The 21,909-nt window shown below is 41.5% G+C and overlaps 1 protein-coding gene across 1 annotated transcript in view; it reads left to right on the top strand.

Moving 5' to 3' along the window:
- Positions 1 to 21,909, top strand: part of SMPD3 (sphingomyelin phosphodiesterase 3) — a 387,050-nt gene that overhangs the window by 259,735 nt on the left and 105,406 nt on the right. The window contains exons 5-6 of the mRNA XM_029608663.1: positions 85 to 160; positions 19,376 to 19,531. Of these exons, the coding sequence (XP_029464523.1) occupies positions 85 to 160; positions 19,376 to 19,531 (232 nt within the window). The remainder of the gene's footprint in view (positions 1 to 84; positions 161 to 19,375; positions 19,532 to 21,909) is intronic.

The following is a 21,909-nucleotide window of genomic DNA, read 5'->3' as shown; positions in this document are numbered from 1 at the left end:
GAAAATTGAGACCTCTATAATGGTTGCCCTTTGCAAAAATGTATTAACTTCTTTCATTCTTGTTTTTTTTTACAATCTTCACAGGTACAAGTGGGACGTACTTCTCAGGACCAAAGAATCATTGGATATATTTCCTGCACCCACTTGCATGCTTTGGCAGGTAATCTACTATGAGTGACGGGATGACTGTATGGTTTGCTAATTTTTATCAAAAAAAACTACCTAAGTAAATTAGCAGGTGTAAGTGTGTGCAGGTAGTTTTCCTGAAATAATTTTCAAAGTGAAATTATGCACTAATATGGGCAGTTAGAAAATTATCTTCACAGAGGTCAATATTCCAAAAAATCATGCTGAGTTAACTAGATAAGACTTGCCAGCTAATTCACATCGTAATATACCCAAATAAGTTGCTAGTTGGACAGATCATTCTTATCTGGTTAACTTTAGACCTATTGAACAGGTTTAACCCATCTGGCTAATTTAGGGGGGTCATTTATCAAAGTGCTACATGGAGTTTTTGCATGTGTTAAGGCATTTTTGCATGCGAAAAGCACATTTAACGCATGTGAAAACACCAGAACGCATGGTGCGATGCAAATTAGGAAAAGGGGAGGGATTTGGGGTGGGATTTCTGGCCAAATAGGCTGGCTTCGCAAAGCCATATTGCATGGCTTTAACTACACCTTTTTCATTTGCGTTAAGCTGTGTGATATGGCTTTATTGCACTTTGCGATGTTATTGCAAATAGCACTTTCTGTATTTTAAGCTGCTAGGGGAGAGAGAACCTAGCCTAGCACAAAAGAGAGGGACTGAGAGAGAGAGAGACTGAGAGACTAGCTATAAGACCCTCATACTAGGTAGGTATATATACCTCTATATGAGACCCACCTAGCTACTTGAGGTGAGGTGTAGGTATTAGGGGTGTGCATTCGTTTTCGACGTATTGTGAATCCGCAACGTATATGCCATAGTCGTTGTATTCGTGGGGGTTCCGAAATGTATGGTGAACCCCCACGAATTCAACAGATCACCAACAAATAGGCCCCCCACCCTCCTGACCACCCCAAGACTTGCCAAAAGTACTTGGTGGTCCAGCGGGGTTCCTGGAGCGATCTCCTGCTCTCGGGCTGTCGGCTGCCGGTATTCAAAATGGCGCCGATAGCCCCTGTGGCATAGTAAGGGCAAAGGCTATCGGCGCCACTTTGAATACTGGCAGCCGACGACCCGCGTAGAGGAGATCGCTCCAGGACCCCCGCTGGACCACAAGGAACTTTTGGCAAGTCTTGTGGGGGGCCACTTTGACATTCAGAGTGCGACATACGAACAGAACAGTGCACTCTTGTGAAGATATGATGACCTTCAGAGTGAGGAAACTCAGCCAAAGATGAGATTTGTGCAGTGTTCTCTCAACCTAACTTGATGGACCCTCTACCTGGGTAACATCAAGCTAGGTAGAGGGCCTTATAGCTAGTGTCTCTCTCTCTCTCTCTCTCTCTCTCCCTAGTGGTTGTAGGTAGGAAATACAACAATTCTGGCACTTATTGCAAAGTGCGAAAAAATTATCACAGTTTGCGCTAATACCTATGCGAAGTGCTAAGATAGCGCACTTTGCGATAAACAGCCTATTACCATAAAACACGCCCCTTTTCCTATTGCATGCGATATTTAGTGCATTTTGATAAATCCAGGCCTTAACCTGATAAATTTGAACATTACTACTTATCTGGCTATGTAGGCAGGATAAATAGTTCCTCCCTGTTACGCCCATATCCCATCGACCACTTAGTAAGATAAGTACTTATCCAGCTAAGTAGCGATGAATAGGAATGGATATTCAGCCATTGCCACTTACCTGGATAATTCTGTATTTTATGTATATATATATATATATATATATATAGTCAAACAAAAAAAACTTTTCTATAGATAGTCCCCACCTAGGTATATAATTACTCATGAGGGAACAAGTGATACAGAAAAGAATATCTATAATAGAAAATTTTTATTCTTATTGTAACAAATCTCACAGCATTAATAAAAACAGCATTCACCCACTAAAATATTCATATAAAATTCCCTAAATAAGATTAATGTCCATATAAATCTCAGAAAGTCATAGGCTCAGCAGCCAAATGTTTTTTCTTATATAACAATGAAGGGATGTACTCCTGTATGTGATTAGCGACAAGCAGTGCTTCCATGCATGTCAAACTTATTATTGATTGAAGAGTCGTGGTTAATTTTCATAAAATGAATTCATGATAGAAAAGAACCTTCAAGATGTTCTTCTATCTCCAATCACTTTTGTATTAACAAAGAATCTTCAAATTAATCTTCTATCCCCGACACGAAGGCCTCAATGTTTCACCTTCATAGCGGCTTCATCAGGGTGAGAGTGACAACGGTTCAAGTGCTAATGTAAAAATATTGACAATATAGTATCAGATGTATGGTATAAAGACATTGTTTTATTTAGATCCCCATCAGTGACAAAAGAAACAAGTAGGTGGCATAATCTGTTGTTATCACGTGTGTTTTAGTGGATTCTTGGGTGCTGTGGAGATGACCACGCCCACCGAGAGGAGCCCCCTGAGGAGCCACAGCACTGGACTAGACTCTACACACAAAACACCGGGATTGAACTCTTTATTTATACAGCTTGAAGATAGCCACCAGGTGGCAGTGGCGAGTTGTAGTCTCAGGGACCTCGGCAGAGGGAGCCCTTCTCTCCTTGGTGACGTCAGGAGGTTCTGCAGCACTGAGGCAGGGAGAGCAGGCCCTCGAGGATTGAGTACCTGTTCCCTAAATGGCACCTGAAAATAGAACAGAGGGACCCTGCGGAGCAGGTACCCAAGTTAGTAGTAAAAACCCGAAGGGCAGAAGGAGAGCTTCCTGCAGGCAGCAGGGAAGCTGCAGAGTAGCGCAGACAGGAACAGTTCGTGACCATTCGAGCCTTTGCCAAATCAATGAGCTAGCAATCTTGAGAAGTAGATATACCCGGAGTGGCGTGACGTCAGATGAGGGAACGCCCTCGAGGTTCGCGCCACTGGGTGTACTTAGACAAGGGTTGCGTGCGCGCGCGCACCGTAGCAGGTACCTGGAAGGAGCAATGGCGTACGGCTGCACCATAGCCATTCCGAGGACGCCAGAGAAGTTGGCTTGACGACGCTGTGGTAGACATCTTGCCCAGGTAAGCGGGAGGAGCCGAGATAGGGGTGCAACTAGTGGGGCAAAGCCGTCGAAGACCGACAGACACAACATAATCTATAATCTCATAACCAGATAACTCAATAAGTTGAGTAACATTTAAAGAAGGAGAAGGCACAGGACTAGAAGAAAAGGGCAAAAAAAATAGCCTTATCTATTGATGGCAAAAAATCAGATGGAATTTTCAAAACATCATTACATAATAACATAAGAAATTGCCATGCTGGGTCAGACCAAGGGTCCATCAAGCCCAGCATCCTGTTTCCAACAGAGGCCAAACCAGGCCACAAGAACCTGGCAACAATTACCCAAGCACCAAGAAGATCCCATGCTACTGATGCAATTAATAGCAGTGGCTATTCCCTAAGTAAACTTGATTAATAGCAGTTAATGGACTTCTCCTCGAAGAAATTATCCAAACCTTTTTTGAACCCAGCTACACTAACTGCACTAACCACATCCTCTGGCAACAAATTCCAGAGCTTTATTGTGCATTGAGTGAAAAAGAATTTTCTCCGATTAGTCTTAAATGTGCTACTTGCTAACTTCATGGAATGCCCCCTAGTCCTTCTATTATCCGAAAGTGTAAATAACCGATTCACATCTACTCGTTCAAGACCTCTCATGATCTTAAAGACCTCTATCATATCCCCCCTCAGCAGTCTCTTCTCCAAGCTGTACAGCCCTAGCCTCTTCAGCCTTTCCTCATAGGGGAGCTGTTCCATCCCCTTTATCATTTCGGTTGCCCTTCTCTGTACCTTCTCATTAAAATATCTCTGCAAAGTCATAATGGGAAGTTCACCCATTACGAGACGTGAAGAATTTTCCAAGAACTCAACCCTTCTAGAAATAATGTTCTACTCTTGAACTACTTGAGACTGAATAGTGGTCATCTTAGTCAAATCTTCTTGCATTAAATTTTATTTTCATGGTCACCCAGTTTAGCTTCATGCAAACCCATCAGGGGGTCTAATTTCCCCACAAAGGAATACAGTTTGCTAGTAGATAAAGCCAGAGCCTGGCCAAATTGGGACATCAGTTCCCATAGGGAATCTAGAGTTACCTCTGCCAGCTTCTTAGGAGGAGGAAAGCATTCCATCGATGGTTGAAACATAAGAGAACCAAGATCTGGGGTTTCAAACAACATTGCTGCCCCAAGATTCTCCGAAGAAATATCAGGCAAGGAAATGGCCAATGATGACATCAAATCTTGCCCTCCCTGAGATGGAACACCAGATGCCAAGCCTTCAACATCCCCCTCCCATGCCAGCTGCAGACCGTCATCTTTCTGCACCTCAATGGTCATCAGAAGAGAGTCACATCTGGGAGCCGGCAGAAAAGCTTGCAAGCAGGGACTGAGGGAAACCTCCTCCCTAGGAGAAGTCAATGCTTCTCCATTGACTCACACACCAGGACATTCACCGCCCGAACCAGGAGCAGGAGACGTGAAAGAGATGATAAGCTGCTGTTCTTCAAGTTAAGAAGTCTCAGGGGGATAGACCCTCACCTTCTCTTTGCACTTGAGAGCCATTGAAAAGCATAAGAAAAGTGGTGGATAAGGAGCAGCAGAAATAGGCGTCTCAGTCAAGCGGCCATCTTGCTTCCGCTGTCCTTACATCATCTTTGGATTTATTATATTATTATTTGATTCTGTTACTGCTTTAGGCAATTTGGAGACAAGCCAATTGCGAAAACAATGGGAGTTGATTAATATACTCTTATGATTTCTGCTAACTGTGTTGCTGTTATGAATAACTCAACCATCAAATGCATTATCTTAACATTTTCTGATTTCATAGAAACACAGAAAACACAAAAAAAAAGGAAATGATGGCAGAAGAGGACGAATGGTTCAGCTAGTCTGCCCAGCAAGCTTCCCATGGTAGTATGTGCCAAGCCATGCAGGTTACCCCCATGTATCAGTCAGTGCTGCTTGACATGCTTTTTTTTTACGGACCTGGCTGTAGAAGCAGTCCTGTGTTTTTTCCTTAATGTCTGTGCATCAGTATCCCAGACTGTAAAAAATGTCATGGCTCGTGTTGGTTGTCTCTGAATTCAAATTCCTCTTTCTCTCCACCCACCATCATCCTCCTTCAAAGCAGAGAGTGGATTTGCAGTTGCATCAGAAATATCAAGGCTTATTGGCTAAAGGTAGTAATTGCATGCCTTCTGTAAGGGTAGTAACTGCTACTCTGTGCAGGTAACTCCCATGCTTATCAGCTCCCCAGACTGTAAAAGTCATTGGCCTTCATTGGTTGCTATCTGAATCCAATACCCTTTTCCCCTGCCATTGAAACAGAGAGCAAAGTTGGAGTTGCGTCAAATGTATCAAGGCTTATTGATTAAGGGTAGTAACCGCTGCACCAGCAAGTTACCTCCATGCAGCTTTCTTCATTTCCTTTAGGATTTGGCTGTAGAAGCAGTTCTGTGCTTTTCCCCTTATGTATCAGTATCCCAGACCATGTAAGTCGAGATCCTCGGTTGTCATCTGAATCCAGTTCCTCTTAACCCCCTGCTGTCTAAGTAGGGAGCAATGTTGCAGTCGCATTAAAAGCATCAAAGCATATTCAAGCGAAATAAGAATTAAATTGACTGGATATTTTACTCAAGTCATTGGATCTTTGATTCAAAAAGGTAGGCAGCATCAGGGAAAGTAGGTACCACATTTCAGTTAATAGCCCTGAACCAAACTGTTAGATTAATAGCATAAAAGTATGATGAATTAGTTTGTGTCAATTATTTGTATATTAAGAAGATAATTTTCAATAATTTATGTAAGTCAGCACATACGCATGTAAGCTAGTACGTCTAAAGTTTCAGCAATATTTTATAAACTGAGCTGGGAGTCACACAGTTTATAAAATATCATGAATTTTTATACTAAAACTACACATGTATGTTTTAGTATGCACATATATTTGTGATGCAAAAAAACACATACAACCATCTCAGTTGCGACCACCTCCTCTTTCCTATATAATAATTTTCCATTCCATCCCTTACCCTCCCATCCCAGTTTTATCTAATGCATTTCTAAGAGATAACTCTCTCACACTTTTATTTGAAAAGAAGATCTTTATTGGATGGATAGGGCTGCAACATAGGTCAGTTCAATTGCTAATATAAATTACTAAACATATTCTAAATCCCCAGGGGTGACCACACCCTTGCCTGCTGAATTTTAATTCACAAATACTCAATAGTATCCTGCTACAGCAATATAGCGCTGTTGGGGATGCAGGGCCATCAAAGCCTTGTCCCTCAGGTTATTCTGCAATTTGATCATTAATTACCAACAAAGCTCACTATGGTGCATGATGTCCTGGTCCATAATAGGGCAGGAGTTACTTATTAAACATGCCAAACAATTTTGAGTGCCGAGCAGGCCAATCCCAGCCATCAAAGCTGAAGTCTTGACAGGCAATTGAAGGAACTCAAAAATGAAATTTGTGATCTGTTAGTTAAAATTTGTAACCTATCATTAAAATCATCCATTGTACCTGAAGACTGGAGGGTGGCTAATGTAACCCCAACATTTAAAAAGGGCTCCAGGGGCGATCTGGAAAACTATAGACCAGTGAGTCTGACTTCAGTGCCGGGAAAAATAGTGGAAACTATTCTAAAGATCAAAATCATAGAGCATATAGAAAGACATGGTTAAATGGAACCCAGTCAACATGGATTTAGCTAAGGGAAGTCTTGCCTAACAAATCTGCTTCATTTTTTTGAAGGGGTTAATAAACATGTGGATAAAGGTGAACTGGTAGATGTAGTGTATTTGGATTTTCAGAAGGCGTTTGACAAAGTCCCTCATGAGAGGCTTCTAAGAAAACTAAAAAGTCATGAGATAGGCGGCAATGTCATTTCATGGATTACAAACTGGTTAAAAGACAGGAAACAGAGAGTAGGATTAAATGGTCAATTTTCTCAGTGGATAGGGGTAAACAGTGGAGTGCCTCAGGGATCTGTACTTGGACCAGTGCTTTTCAATATATATATAAATGATCTGGAAAGGAATTCGACGAGTGAGGTTATCAAATTTGCGGATGATACAAAATTATTCAGAGTAGTTAAATCACAAGCGGAGTGTGATACATTATAGGAGGACCTTGCAAGACTGGAAGATTGGTTCCATATTAGGAGCTACCACTCAGGAAAAAGATCTAGGCATCATAGTGGATAATACTTTGAAATCAATGGCTCAGTGTGCTGCAGCAATCAAAAAAGCAAACAGAATGTTAGGAATTATTAGGAAGGGAATGATTGCTAAAACAGTAAATGTCATAATGCCTCTGTATCGCTCCATGGTGAGACTGCACTTTGAATACTGCGTACAATTCTGGTCATCGCATCTCAAAAAAGATATAGTTGCGATGGAAAAGGTACAGAGAAGGGCAACCAAAATGATAAAGGGAACAGCTTCCCTATGAGGAAAGGCTGAAGAAGTTAGGGCTGTTCAGCTTGGAGAAGACTGCTGAGGGAGATATGATAGAGGTCTTTAAGATCATGAGAGGTCTTGAATGAGTAGATGTGAATCGGTCATTTACACTTTCGGATAATAGAAGGACTAAGGGGCATTCCATGAAGTTAGCAAGTAGCACGTTTAAGAATAATCAGAGAAATTTCTTTTTCACTCAGCACACAGTTAAGCTCTGGAATTTGTTGCCAGAGGATGTGGTTAGTGAAATTAGTGTAGCTGGGTTCAAAAAAATTTTGGATAATTTCTTGGAGAAGTCCATTAACTGCTATTAATCAAGTTGACTTGGGGAATAGCCACTGCTATTAATTGCATCAGTAGCATGGGATCTTCTTGGTGTTTGGTACTTGCCAGGTTCTTGTGGCCTGGTTTGGTCTCTGTTGAAACTGAATGCTGGGCTTGATGGACCCTTGGTCTGACCCAGCATGGCAATTTCTTATGTTCTTATGTTCTTACTCTCACCCACCAATCAACATAGTAGCCAGACTACCATGCTAATCGATATACTCTGCTTGGCCAGCATTCAGCACTGCATTTGCCATGTGCACCAGAATGTGGTCAACCCTGCTCCCTATACTGCAACTGTTCAGCAATCCCCCAACATCTACCATGCTGCATTGAGACCACACAAGCTGACCCAAATAGGCAGGAAAACCACCAAAAGAAGAGGCTAGTGAGAGGACCAGCCCACCCCCAGCCTCTTCCCCCTCCCTTCCTCTGGGAATGTGAAAATGCTTATTCAAAGAGAGTTGGTGAAGCAAGTCCACATTGACTATGAGGATTACTACTATGCATTCATGGGGACTATCAACAGTATCCCATGAGCCAGGTACAACTGAAGACCCTGGCCAGCCAAGACAAAATTGAGGTGGGAGGGCTTCTTTTGTTACTCTACCCCATGATCATGGGATGGGACTGTCCACACTTCAACCAGCTTACAACAGGATTGTCTAGGTACAACCATGAAGAGTTGGACTTTCCAGAAATCTTTCCCTTGGAGGACCCTGATCTCTTTCTTAAAGACTTAAAGACTCAAAGGCTCTAAGACTCCTAAGTCCTGCAGGCAATGCTGACAGGACAAATACACCTATGCTGCTAATTTAGAGGCAGCCAGGGAGGAGGGTTCGGAGTCGAGGGAAGAACAAATACCCACCCAGAATGTCTCACCTGGCCCATTTGAGTGGGGAAATGGGGGTGACCCAGAGAGCTTTAAGCGGGCCCAGAGGGAGGCTGAGTCCTTTAAGTGGGCCCAAGAACATATACAAAGGTTAGACGGAAAGGTAGTCCCTGGAGCGCAGCTTACAAACCTGGTTCCTCCCTATTTTTTGATGAAAGGGGATTTACTTTACCAAGTCACAAAGGAAAGTGTGGAAGGGGAAGTGATAGAACAATTCCTTGTTCCCTAAACCTATCGTCAGAAGGTCCTGCAATTAGCACACAGCCATCTTCTAGGGGGTCACTTGGGATAGGAAAAGACTTGGGAAAAGATATTGGCAAAATTCTATTGACTGGGCCTACATAAACAGGTCCAGTTGTATTGCTGGTCCTGCCCTACCTGCCAACTCACAAAGCCTGCCGGCATACAGGTGGCACCTCTCATATCAATGCCCATAATTGAGACCCCTTTTGAAAGGCTGGGCATGGATCTTGGGTGGCCACTAAGATTGACTTGAGAAAAAAAGTTCATTCTCATCATACTGGACTATGCTGCAAGATATCCGGAGGCAGTGCCACTATGGAATATGAAGACCCCCAATGGTGGCGACTGCCCTAATGGAGGTTTTTTATGACTTGGGCTGCCCAAGGAGATCCTTACAGATCAGGATACCCCTTTCATCTCTAAGATAATGAAACAACATTGCACCTTGCTCAAGGTAAAATCTCTGCGTACCTAGATGTATCACCCACAGACTGATGGTGTGTTCGAGCACTTTCATCAGACACTCAAATATTGAGGAAATTTATAGATGAAGATGGCAAAAACTAGGTTGTACTACTATTCTACATGCTGTTCGCAAGCCACGAAAAACCACAGAGCTTGATGGGATTTTCACCTTTTGAGTTACTATATGTAAGGAGACTGAGATGAATCTTGGACATAGCTTGCGAGACTTGGGAAGCAAACCTCAGGCATAACCTCATTGACTCATGTACCAAGTGCAAGATTTCCTAATAAAAGGCTGGCAAGGGAGCCCGCCTATGCCTGGAAAAGGCTCAAAGTTCCCAAGCCCAAGCTTAGAATTGTCCCATGGTCCAAAGAGCATTCCAGCCAGGGACTGCTTCCTTGTCCTCTTCCCTTCTTTGAAAAGCTAGCTGTTAGGCCATTGGAAATAACCCTATGAAGTTTTGGAGAAGACATGGCCTGTGCATTACAAAACAGCTCAGCAAGATAAATGAATGAAAACTCAAATCTACCACATAAACATCCTGAAGAAGTGAATTGCACAGGAGTACAGAGTGGTGCAAGAAGAAAGATTGGTCCAGAGGTTGGACCAGAAGTGGACCAAACTCATGTTCCTTTCAGAAAGCAGCTGTCCACTACACAGAGAGCTGACAAAACAACTGGTAGAGAAAAACATGGCGATCTTCTCGAACCTGCCTGGTCATATCCACCTGGTGCAGCATGACATCATTATGCTTCCTGGAGTTGTAGTATGGCAAAGATCCTATCTGATTCCCGAGTCCAGATGCCGTGTTATTGAGACTGAAGTGAAGGAGATGCTTCAGCTCAGGGTTATAGAAGAATGTAACAGTTCATCACCCATTGTGTTGGGGCCAAAGCCAGATGGAAGCATAAGGTACTAAATTGACTTCAAAATAGTCAACGAGGCCTTAAACCTCAATGCGTATCTGATGCCAAGAGTGGATTAACTAATTGAGTGTCTAAGATTAGCCCAGTTCATCTCTACTCTGGCCCTTACCAAGGGGTATTGGCAGGTGCCTCTCACACCAACGACAAAAGAGAAGACTATGTTCTTGATGCCAGATGAACTATTCCAGTTCACTGTCCTTTCTTTTGGACTCATGGCACTCCCACAATGTTTCTACGATTGGTCGACTGCCTGCTCCACCCACATCAAAGCTACACAGCCGCCCCGATTGGAAGACACATCTTAGCCAACTCCAGGCCATCCTAACCAGTCTGAAGAAAGCAGGACAACCAATCTGAAGAAGTGCTTCCTGTGAGGACAAGGAATCCATTATCTTGGCTACACTCTGAGGAAGGGCAAGGTCCATCCACAGACCAGGAAGATTGAGGCAATCACCCAGGTGCCAGTCCCACAAACAAAAGTGAAAGTGAGCATTTCTAGGTATTATGGGATACTACTGTAGGTTTTTTCCCAACTATTGAGAGAAGGCACAGTATATCACAAGGCTGTTGGTAAAGAAAGCACCAGAGAAGATTCAGTGGTCAGAGGAAGCAGAGAAGGTCTCAGGCCCTGAAAGAGGCAATATGCTCTGAACCTGATAAGGCGATATTTCTCCTAACCCTTCACGTTGCAGACAGATGCCTCAGAAGTTGGCTTGGGAGCTGTCTTTGTCCAAGAGAGGGATGGTCAAGAACATCTAGTGGCATACATTAGCGGAAGTTGATGCCATGAGAAAGATGCTACTCAATAGTGGAAAAAGAAGTCAGTCAAGTGAGCCTTAGAGGCCTTAGAGGCCTTGCACTATTACCTGCTGGGACAGCAGTTCACACTCATAATAGGCCACCAAACGCTCCTATGGATGAATATGGCAAATTCACGGGTGATGAGATGATTCTTGGCCCTACAGCCCTTTAACTATAAAATCCAACATAAGACAGGAAGGGAGACTGTCAAAGCAGATTTCCTTTCAAGAGTGGTATCCCTTGTACAGGCAAATGCTCATCCTAGTAAGGCTGAGCTGAGGAGGAGGGTATGTGAGGGAGTATACCAGAAACTCCCCCAAACTACCTTAAGGGACTGGCTACAGAGATCTAGCTGGTTCTTCCTTAAGGAACAGCCCTGCAAGGGCTTCTGGGCCCAGGGAGGATCCCTTCAATCTAGCATAAGTTGGCAGGGCCCAGAAGAGTTAGAGAGGCCACAGGTAGCAGGCAGGAACTAGGAATATGCTAAGACTTGCTACATGAGATACAGAGTATTTGTGAGATACCGGAACTTCAAGGTGAGCTGCCTAATTCATCTGTCTTGTTTTACACTGCGCTTGGTTTTCACTGTAAATAATCTGCTCTTAGGAAGAGCCAGAATCTGCCTCCTTTTTCCTCTGGTTGGTTCCAAACTGCTACTGCTCGAGTTATCACACTCATGTCATGAAAATGATACTTTTTGCAGTTCATTTTCTTGTATTATATCTGACAATTGGAAAGTACTTCAATAAAATGCCTGACATCTCTCATATTACTGCTTTGTTGCCGTACCCAGACTTTACACCTTATGGTTCTTTCTCTCATTCTGCCTTGCTGCTATACCCAAGACTTTATACCTTGAGTTGTTTCTGTCAATCTGGGGATTGCTTTGCACCTCTCATGCTGCTTTGGCATGTTGATGCCACCCTTTGTGTTGCTTTGCACAGAACCTTTGGGTTTCTCCTGCCAACTTTTCTGCTTCATTCTCCCTTCATGGTGCCTTAGGTTACCAATGCCACTCTTGGTGCTACTGTGTTTCTCATGCTGCCTTTGAGAGTTCATGCCACTCTTCTTATTGCCCTCTTTTGAAGCCTAGGCGTGGTCTTCCCACTCTTGCTGCTTTTTTTTTTTTTGCTTCTTTCACAGTTCCTTGGAGAACTCCTGACACTGCTATTACCCCTTTGCCCCTTTATGGAGCCTTAGGCTATTCATGCCACTTTGCCACATCTAAGAACCTTGGAATTCTTTCCTCCTTCTGATGATTTTTTCCTACAAGTTTCATGATAATTGAGGAGAGAACCCCAATTCTGGAACTCAAAATAAGCTGCAGTGCTTCCCCCATTGACTTTAATGGCAATCAAAATTGAATTAAACGTATAAATGAATATTTTTATTTCATTTTGAATCTAATGACATGAATTGAGGTTCCCACAAAATGAATGAACTAAACATAACCAATTTGTTTCTTCTGTACATCCCTAACTACCAGCATGTTTAAAAAGTGAGATGAAAGAGGCTATTACACCAATTGCATGCTCCTATCATTTATACTATTTAACGCACAATCTCTAAGACTATTTAACGCACAATCCATAGTAAAAAAAAATCCCTTTCTTACAGAACTACTCAGCGATGAAATACCAGATTTCATAGCAATCACAGAAACCTGGATAAAAAACTCTGACAACGTTTTAATTAATCAAATAGAAGACCCAACATACAAAACTTTCTCAATCCCCAGACCAAAAATAAAAGGCGGAGGGCTCATGTTAATCATCAAAAAAAGCCTACAGATGAAACTAATCACATGAAAAATATGTTCTCCCTTCGAAATTGCACTATTTGACTCTTCAAAATTACAAATCTGCCTAGTCTACTGCCCCCCAGGCTCACTAGAACGAAACTGCTCCCCTGTTATAGAATTCATGATCTCCAATTTAACACTCAATAAGCCAATCATCATCCTGGGGGATTTAAACATACACATGGACACTCGCCCCCCTCACAGCCACATGCAAAGCAATCACTGATGTAGGGGCAACAATGGAAGTACAACAAATCATCAAGGGACCAACTCACAAAGCAGAACATACCTTAGATCTAGTACTTATCAACACTGACACCTGGGCTACACACCAAACAAAAATAACTGAAATCCCCTGATCAGACCATTCCCTCATCCAATCTACCCTGACCTACAACATGAAATCTACCAGAGACGAAAACAACATAAGAACCATCGCATATCGCCCTCCCTTTGATATCAAAACACTGCACCAAAATCTGCAAGAAGAACTCACAAACATCGACTTAAACTCAGAAACAGCCACAATCCCATGGCTCAACATTACCAAAGATATAGCAGACAAAATAAACCCTACCATCATAAACTCAATAAAAAACCCAAACTCAATCAATGGTACAACGACAGCATAAGAAAAGCCAAACGTGAACTTAGAAAAAAAGAGAGATCCTGGCGCAAGAACAAAACTCCCCCACTACTCAACGCATACCGAACCCATCTAGCAAACTACAAAAAACTTATTCACAATGCAAAGAAAGATTTCTATTCAAGCAAAATGAACAAATACCAGCATAACCCCAGAATGCTATTCACCATCATATGAAACCTCACCAAACCATCAAACGAATTCAGAATACCATCCAGCAAAAACAAAAGCAATGAATTTGCAGAATTCTTCACTGGAAAAATCAAAAAACTAATAAACAACACCTTCATCTACACCAACACACAAACCCAAACCTCAAAAATATCACTGAAACTGACAACAACCTGGCCTAACTTCGACCTCACCTCCTCGCTGGAAATTCAAAAAATCATTAAAAAGATGAATCCAGCAAACCATCCCATTGACAATATCCCCATACAAACAATTAAACTGATCGAAAACTCAATAACCCTCAATACTCTGAATGCTTAAAATCAGCAATCATTAAACCATTATTAAAAAAAGAGCAACCTAGACCCAGAGAACATACAAAACCATTGTCCTATATCCAACTTACCCTTCATTGCAAAAATCATAGAAAAAATCATCCACTCCAAACTCTCTGACTACCTCGAAATGAACAACATACTTCATCGCTCGCAATTTGGATTCAGGAAAAACTTAAGCACAGAATCACTACTCCTTTCACTAAATGACACGGTACTTAGATGATTCGACAAGGGACAAAGTTATCTATTAATCCTCCTGGATCTATCGGCCGCTTTTGATACAGTCAACCATTCCATCCTCCTCGACAGACTATCTGAAATAGGAGCCACAGGTAAAACCCTACAATGGTTCTCATCCTACCTATCACATAGAAATTTCCAAGTAATGTTCAACAACACCCTCTCGAACAAAGTAAACCTCAACACAGGAGTTCCTCAAGGATCTGCACTATCAGCAACACTCTTCAACATATACCTCCTCCCAATTTGTCACACACTAGAACACCTTGGTCTGACCCACTTCCTATACACCGATGTTATACAAATACTGGTACCTATACAGAATACGTTAGAAGAAACATACAATAGAACAACCAGTTACCTTACAGAAATCAAACAGCATTTAACTGACCTAAAACTCATAATAAACATAGACAAAACTGAAATAATCATCCTTGACAAAAAAAAACATCAACTCTCCCATGCAACCACTCAAAACGGAAAACCTAAAAACATTAATCGCTCCTGTCACGCATGCTCGAAACCTAGGAATCACCGTAGACAACGAACTATCATTCAAAATCCACATAACTAACAAGATAAAGGACGGATATCACAAACTACTTACTCTCAGACGTCTTAAGCCCTTCCTTGCACAGGATGATTTCAGAACAGTCCTGCAACTACTCATCTTCTCCAACCTAGACTACTGCAATGCCCTATTACTTGGCCTACCACTCGCAACCATCTGACCACTCCAAATCCTACAGAACACAGCCGCCAGAATTCTAACAGGAACAAAGAAACATGAGCACATTACTCCAACTCTCATCTCACTACACTATCTCACAATAAAATACCGAATAGACTACAAAGTACTAACAATTCTGGATAAACTAATCATAGGACATCAAACCAACTGGCTAAGCAAACTCATCAAAATCCACGCTCCAAAACGGAACCTACGCTCAACGAATAAAGGCCTCCTCAAAATCCCTCACGCCAGAACCACACAACTAAACACAACCCATGAGAGAGCCATTTCCATCGCCAGCCCCACACTATGGAACTCATTACCAATCGAAATAAGAACTCAACCAAACATAAAAACCTTCAAAAAAGAGCTGAAAAGCTGGCTTTTCACCAGAACCTACTCAAACTCACACAATCAACCACACTGCCAGACACCCATGCAACTCAACATCAAGAAGAAACCTATAGCTCATGAACAACAAAATAACCACCACCATTTGAAACTCTAAGACATTTTTGCAACTAACCCCTATCTTATATCCAACAACTTTTTAAGTATACTTTGTACATAGAAAACATGTTTTATACTGACTTAACTGTATAACTCAACCTAGTTACATACCCACCTTTCTACCTTAGGGCCTCATTTTCCAATATCGCATGCGATACCAAAAAGGGGTGTTACCTTATGCTAATAAGCATGTGTATTGTAAATTGCGATAACAGCTATGCAACATGCTCTTAGTGCAAGTTGCACTATAAATCCAATTTGGGCTACATTGCCAAGTATATATTGCAGGTCATGCTGTTGAGAGAGAGAGAGAGAGAGAGAGAGAGAGAGAGAGAGAGAGAGAGAGAGAGAGAGAGAGAGAGAGAGAGAGAGAGAACCTTGCTATAGTGTCTCCTCCCTAGACAGGTATTTGTATCCCTATGGGAGGCCCACCTAGTAACTCGAGGTGGGGATTAGGTATGAGTGTAGGGGGTTGGGGCTACTTTCACATTCAACATGAGACGTACGAACAGAACAGTGGTCTCTTGTGAAGATTTGATGGCCTTCGGAGTGAGGAAACTCACTCCAAGATGAGATTTGTGCAATGTTCTCTCCACCTAGCTTGATGGACACTCTACCTGGGCAACAACAAGCTAGGTGGAGAGAACATTTCTCTCTCTCTCTCTCTCTCAGCCTGCAGCATACTGAAACAGGCTGTGCGTGAACTGCGATAAACCTTTACCGGCCTCTAGCGCACAACGTAACGCAAATGAAAGAGGTGTAGCTATTGGCCGCATTTGATAACTCTTTCCTACTTTACATATGCTCCGCCCCCTGAATACAAAATTAAAAATTTGCATTCAGAAATCGCGTTAACGGCTGTTAGCGTGATTTGCGGAATTATCTCCCGCGGTAACTCCTTGGAAAATGACCCCCTTAGTTTGTAACCCCAACCTACGCTTTAGTACAACATGTTATATGTAATAACTAACACATATTATATGTAATAACTAATAAACAAATCTCAAAACTGTAAACCGACTTTAAGACAATATGTTGTGTTGTTTATCTAACTTTTTCATGATTTCTGTAAACCATTCTGATGGCGAAACAAATGACGATATACAAAACACGATAAATAAATACAATTTAAAAATTTACAGCCAAAAGAATGTCTTTCCAAAAATGGAAAGAGGATCCAAATGAAAAAAATAGGAAAAAGCATGAGCAGAAGCAGGTTAGATGCAAAACATCGATAAGGCAGGCAAAAAGAGAATTTGAAAAGAAGCTTGCTCCAGATGCAAAAACTCCTACTAAAATGTTTTTAAAAACATCCAGATGGAGTTGGTTGAACCATTAGATAACTGAGGGCTAAAAGGAGCCCTTAGGAAAGACTGGTTGTACTGAAAAAATGAAATTCATTCTTTGATTTGGCATTTACTGAGGAGGAGAATGCTGGAAATTGTATTTAATAGTCATGTTTCAGAGGAAACAAATCGCGGTGAAACTGGAAGATGTAATAGGGCAAACTGACAAACTAAAGGGTAGCAAATCACCTGTGCCAGATGATATAAACCTCAGAATGCTCAAGGAACTCAAGAATGATATTGCAGATCTATTACTAGTGATTTCTATTCCTGCCATTAAAATCATCTATTGTACTTGAAGATTGGCAGGTGGCTACAGTGGTGATCCAGGAAACTATAGAGTGGTGAGCTTGATATCAATGCAGGGAAAAATCTTAGAAGCTATTTTAAAGAACAAAATTACTGACCATATAGGCAGACATTGTTTAATGGGAAACAGCCAACATGGATTTACCCAAGAGAAATCTTTCCTCAATAATCTGCTAGATTTTTTTAAGGGGGTTAATAAACATGTGGATAATGATGAGCTGGTGGATATAGTGTATCTGAATTTTCAGAAAGCATTTGACAAAGTCCTTCATGAGATACTCCTTAGGAAATTTAAAAGTCATAGGATATTATTTGATGCTTTATGATGTTCTTTACTGAGGAGTTAATGGGGGGGGATGAGAAATAACAGAAAATACCTGGCTTACATTTGTATTTGATGTTAGGATGATTATATATTGTTATTTTCATTGTTCTTTGATGCCTATTCTGACATTGGTGTAATACGGTTGTGTTTATGTGTTGCCAGTTAATAAACTTTATAAATTAAAAAATAAAAAAATAAAAAAAGTCATAGGATAGGAGGCAGTGTCCTATTGTGGAACTGGTTAAAAGATAGGAATGAGAGAGTTGGACTCGTCAGTTTTCTCAGTGGAGTGCCCCAGGGATCAATATATTGGGTTTTTTTTAAATATATTTATAAATGATCTGGAAAAGGGAACGGTGAATGAGGTGATCAAATTTGTAGATAACGCAAAATTATTCTAAGTTGTTAAATTACAAGTGGTTGAGGACCCTGCTAGACTGAGAGACAGAGCATCCAAATGGCCAGATAACTTAAAAACCTAACCGGATAAGTAGCACAGTAACTTTTTAAAACATAAAGTGCTTTTTGGGCCAGCTGACCAATTGCAACCCGCCTTCTCAATATGTTCACTTTGGTCCTGATAAGCAAAGCTATTCCAACCTCCCCCCCCCTCCAAATACCCATGAAAGACGGTAATTTGTTGGGGGGGGGGGTTTGTGAGGGTTGTGGATTACCCCCACCCCCTCCTTTCCCATTTTGCTATTTGTTTTCCTGTTGCCCCTTCCCCCTTCCCGCACTCACACTAGCATGATGGCATGCACCCCCACCACACCCCATCCCCTCCAGACCCCAGGAAATCCTGCTGGGAGCGAGGCAACCTCCTACATGCTCCTGGCGTCTCCAGCTCTAATAGGATAAGACAAGCGCTGGAGGCATAAGCCACGAGTAGTTTAAGCTACATAGATTTGGTGGAATCATTTTCAAAGAGGAATTATGCATGCAAGTCTGCATTGAGCATTTTGCTTAACTTATGCACATATTTGATGGATAATTTTTGCATGGTGTTTCAGTATTGCTACATGTTGTACATCGGTTAGAAAGATTTTTTTTTTATCAGGCAATTAACAAATGATTTGATATAAATAAATTTAGCATTTAGAAATAGCACACACTAAAAGCAAAAAACATAATAATAACACAATTTAAAATAAAGGAAATAAAAAGTAATAAATGGCATTTATGACTGTACAGCCTTACAGCTTGTTTTCTTGTAAATCAGTGTCCTTTAGATGGGCTCTGCTTTTTTTGTCAGATCCTCCTATATATAAAAGGAAGTATATACGTAAGGGTGTTTTTTGCTTTCTTATGAGGGAATGCACATGTGCTGATTGCATATAGCACAAGCACTATGTGCAGTGAAGCAGACAACAGCACAGAAGACAATAAGTGTGAATGGCTGGTAGCCTGTGCCCTGGCCGCACCAATGCGACATACCAGCCCAGCGCAGTATCAGTGAAACCAATGAACCAGAGGAGGGAGGGACAACCGAGGAGACAGAAAGAACCACGGCCTCAGTCTGCACATTCCAAAGCTGTGTCCATCTGTCACTCATGACTGGCCATTTCAGCTAGTATTCACCATAGCAGCTGGTCAACCACAAAGGCAGTTATTATCATTGCTCACATACACCATTCTTTTCATTTTTTGTGTCCCCTATAGGAGACTCTAATGTTCGATGTGAACAATTGGATCTGCTTCTGGACTGGCTTGCTGATTTCCGAAAATCTACCTCCTCTTCCAATACGACCAGTCCAGAGGAGCTGGTGGCATTTGATGTGATCTGTGGCGATCTGAACTTTGACAACTGTTCTTCTGGTTAGTCAGTTTATTTCTTCTTGTTGCTAAATGTTTTGAGAAATAAACATAAGATGTGTAACTGCAAAAGCTCTAAAGTACTACATAGAATGATGCTAAAAGAAGGTGAAAACTACTCACTAATTGCCATTATTATGTTTTCTTATCTGTGTTCATTCTGGTGCTCTTGCTAGAAATTGCACCTCAGTTTATAATAATTGCCTTGTAAAATGCTATCAGTTGTTTTCATTCTATAAACCGTTTGATTGTTTTCTTTTTTCAGGCATAGTGTTTGCAAACAGGTACTGTAACTTTGCAATTCTAATTCTTTTTCATGCTTTCACAGCAGGTCATTAATATGATTGTATATAGTGCAACTTGTAGGCATTTCTTTTTTGTCACAGTGTGTGGATTAATTATTAGAGGTAAATCAAAGAAGAGACAAAAGATAAACTGTAGATAAAAGGAAGAGGCTGCCCAGAGGACAGTATATCAAAAAGACAAATGTATGTGAAATATGGAGCATAAAAAGTGAAAAACTAATTAAAATAGCCTTTAAAATATAAACACTGAACATTAAAATTCAGCATGTTCCCGAGGTGGCCATGTTTTGACAAATAGCGTGCATCATGGGAAATTAATAGCCAAAGTTTTATAAATATAAAATAAGCAACATAGGACTCAGAACATAAAAAAAGAGTATGGATGTCCAAGAAATTCTGTTCCAGACTTATTATCACCAAGAGGCATAAGCAGAGTTTGCATAATCTGGGGAGGCAAGGGGTACAATGGTTACTAGCAATGGGGGGGTCATTCATCAAATCATGTTAGGGCCCTAACACCTGCGATAATGCATGCAGTAAATAATGCATCACGAGATGCGTATGCACATTTTCAAAATGTAGTCAAAAGGGAGGAGCTTGGGCGGAGTTTATGAAAACGAGGGGCGTTTAACGTTGCGTTCGATAGCATAATGCACAGTATCGCACGATTTAATGCCGGAAATAACTACAACTTTTTTCCTGGCGTTATGCTGTGTGTTATGCCCAAAACAGAATTTGCAATAAATATCGCAAATCCTGTTTTGAGGGAGGGGGGGGGGAGAGGGAGAAAGAGAGAGAGAGAGAGCCTTTGGGAGGCACACGTTTTAGTCAATTTTTTATACATTATAAGCGGGGCTATTCTGAACGCAGGGTGAGGTTTTTGGTGGTGGCCTAGGTTTTAGAGGGCAGTTTTATATGCACAGTTAGAGGTACAAACGGCACTGTAGACATCAGTGAAGATTTTATGTGATTTGGAGTGATGAAAGCTATAAAAAGATGAGAAAGTTGTACCTGATTTTGAAGTGTGCAGCATGATAGTCATGTAAATTAGCCTAACTGAGGCCTATATTCATCATTTTGCTATAAATTTTGCAAGAATAGCACCCATGATAAAAAAAAAAAAAAGGAGTGTAGTTGGGGTAATTTTCCAGATACTGCATTGCTGCACCTGTGATATTTTCACATTGTGAGCTGAGAAGTGCCCAGACAGGCTTTTATCACATTTTGTGGCTACTGGAGGAGAAGAGAGGGAGACAGACAGACAGACAAAAGACAGAGAAATAGACTATAAGGCATCCATATAAGTAAACTATTTATACCACTGTAAGAGGGGCAACTAGTAACTCAGGGTGACATTTTGGTGGTGGCCTAGATTTTGTGGGACAGTTTCACATGCACAGCCAGAGGTATGAAGCTAGGTCAAGAGTACATTGTACAAATCTCATCTTTTTATATCTTTCATCACTCCAAATCACATAAAATCTTCAATGATGTCTACTGTGCTGTTCATACCTCTGACTGTGCATGTGAAACTGCCCCCCCAAACCTAAGCCACCACCAAAATGCCACCCTGAGTTACTAGTTGCCCCTCTTACAGTGGTATAAATAGTTTACTTATATGAGCAACTCATAAAGAAGTCTGTCTGTGTGTGTGTCTCTCTCTCTCTACTGGAGCCACAAAATGTGGTAAAAGCCTGTCTGGGCACTTCTCAGCTCCCAATGTGAAAATATCACAGGCGCAGCAATGCAGTATCTGGAAAATTACCCTAAGCACACACATTTATTTTTTATCATGGGTGCTATTCTTGCGTAATATATAGCAAAAAGATGAATCTAGGCCTCAGATAGGAGAATTTACATGACTCTCATGCTGCACACTTCAAAATCACTTAAGAACTTCTGGGTACGCGTCAAACTTTGTGATTGTGCATGTTTGGTTGTGTCTTTCCCTCCTTCAATAGTGCGCAATCTCACAACCCCCAATCACATTTTCCTCCTTCTTTTGGTTTTCCACTATTGGCACATGTGAATACAAGCGCCTGAGTGACCCCTCCTATAACCTCACCTCTGGGAGCA

This window comes from Rhinatrema bivittatum, chromosome 7, assembly GCF_901001135.1.
Source record: "Rhinatrema bivittatum chromosome 7, aRhiBiv1.1, whole genome shotgun sequence".
NCBI lineage: Eukaryota > Metazoa > Chordata > Amphibia > Gymnophiona > Rhinatrematidae > Rhinatrema > Rhinatrema bivittatum.
This window is presented reverse-complemented; position numbering and strand designations above follow the sequence as displayed.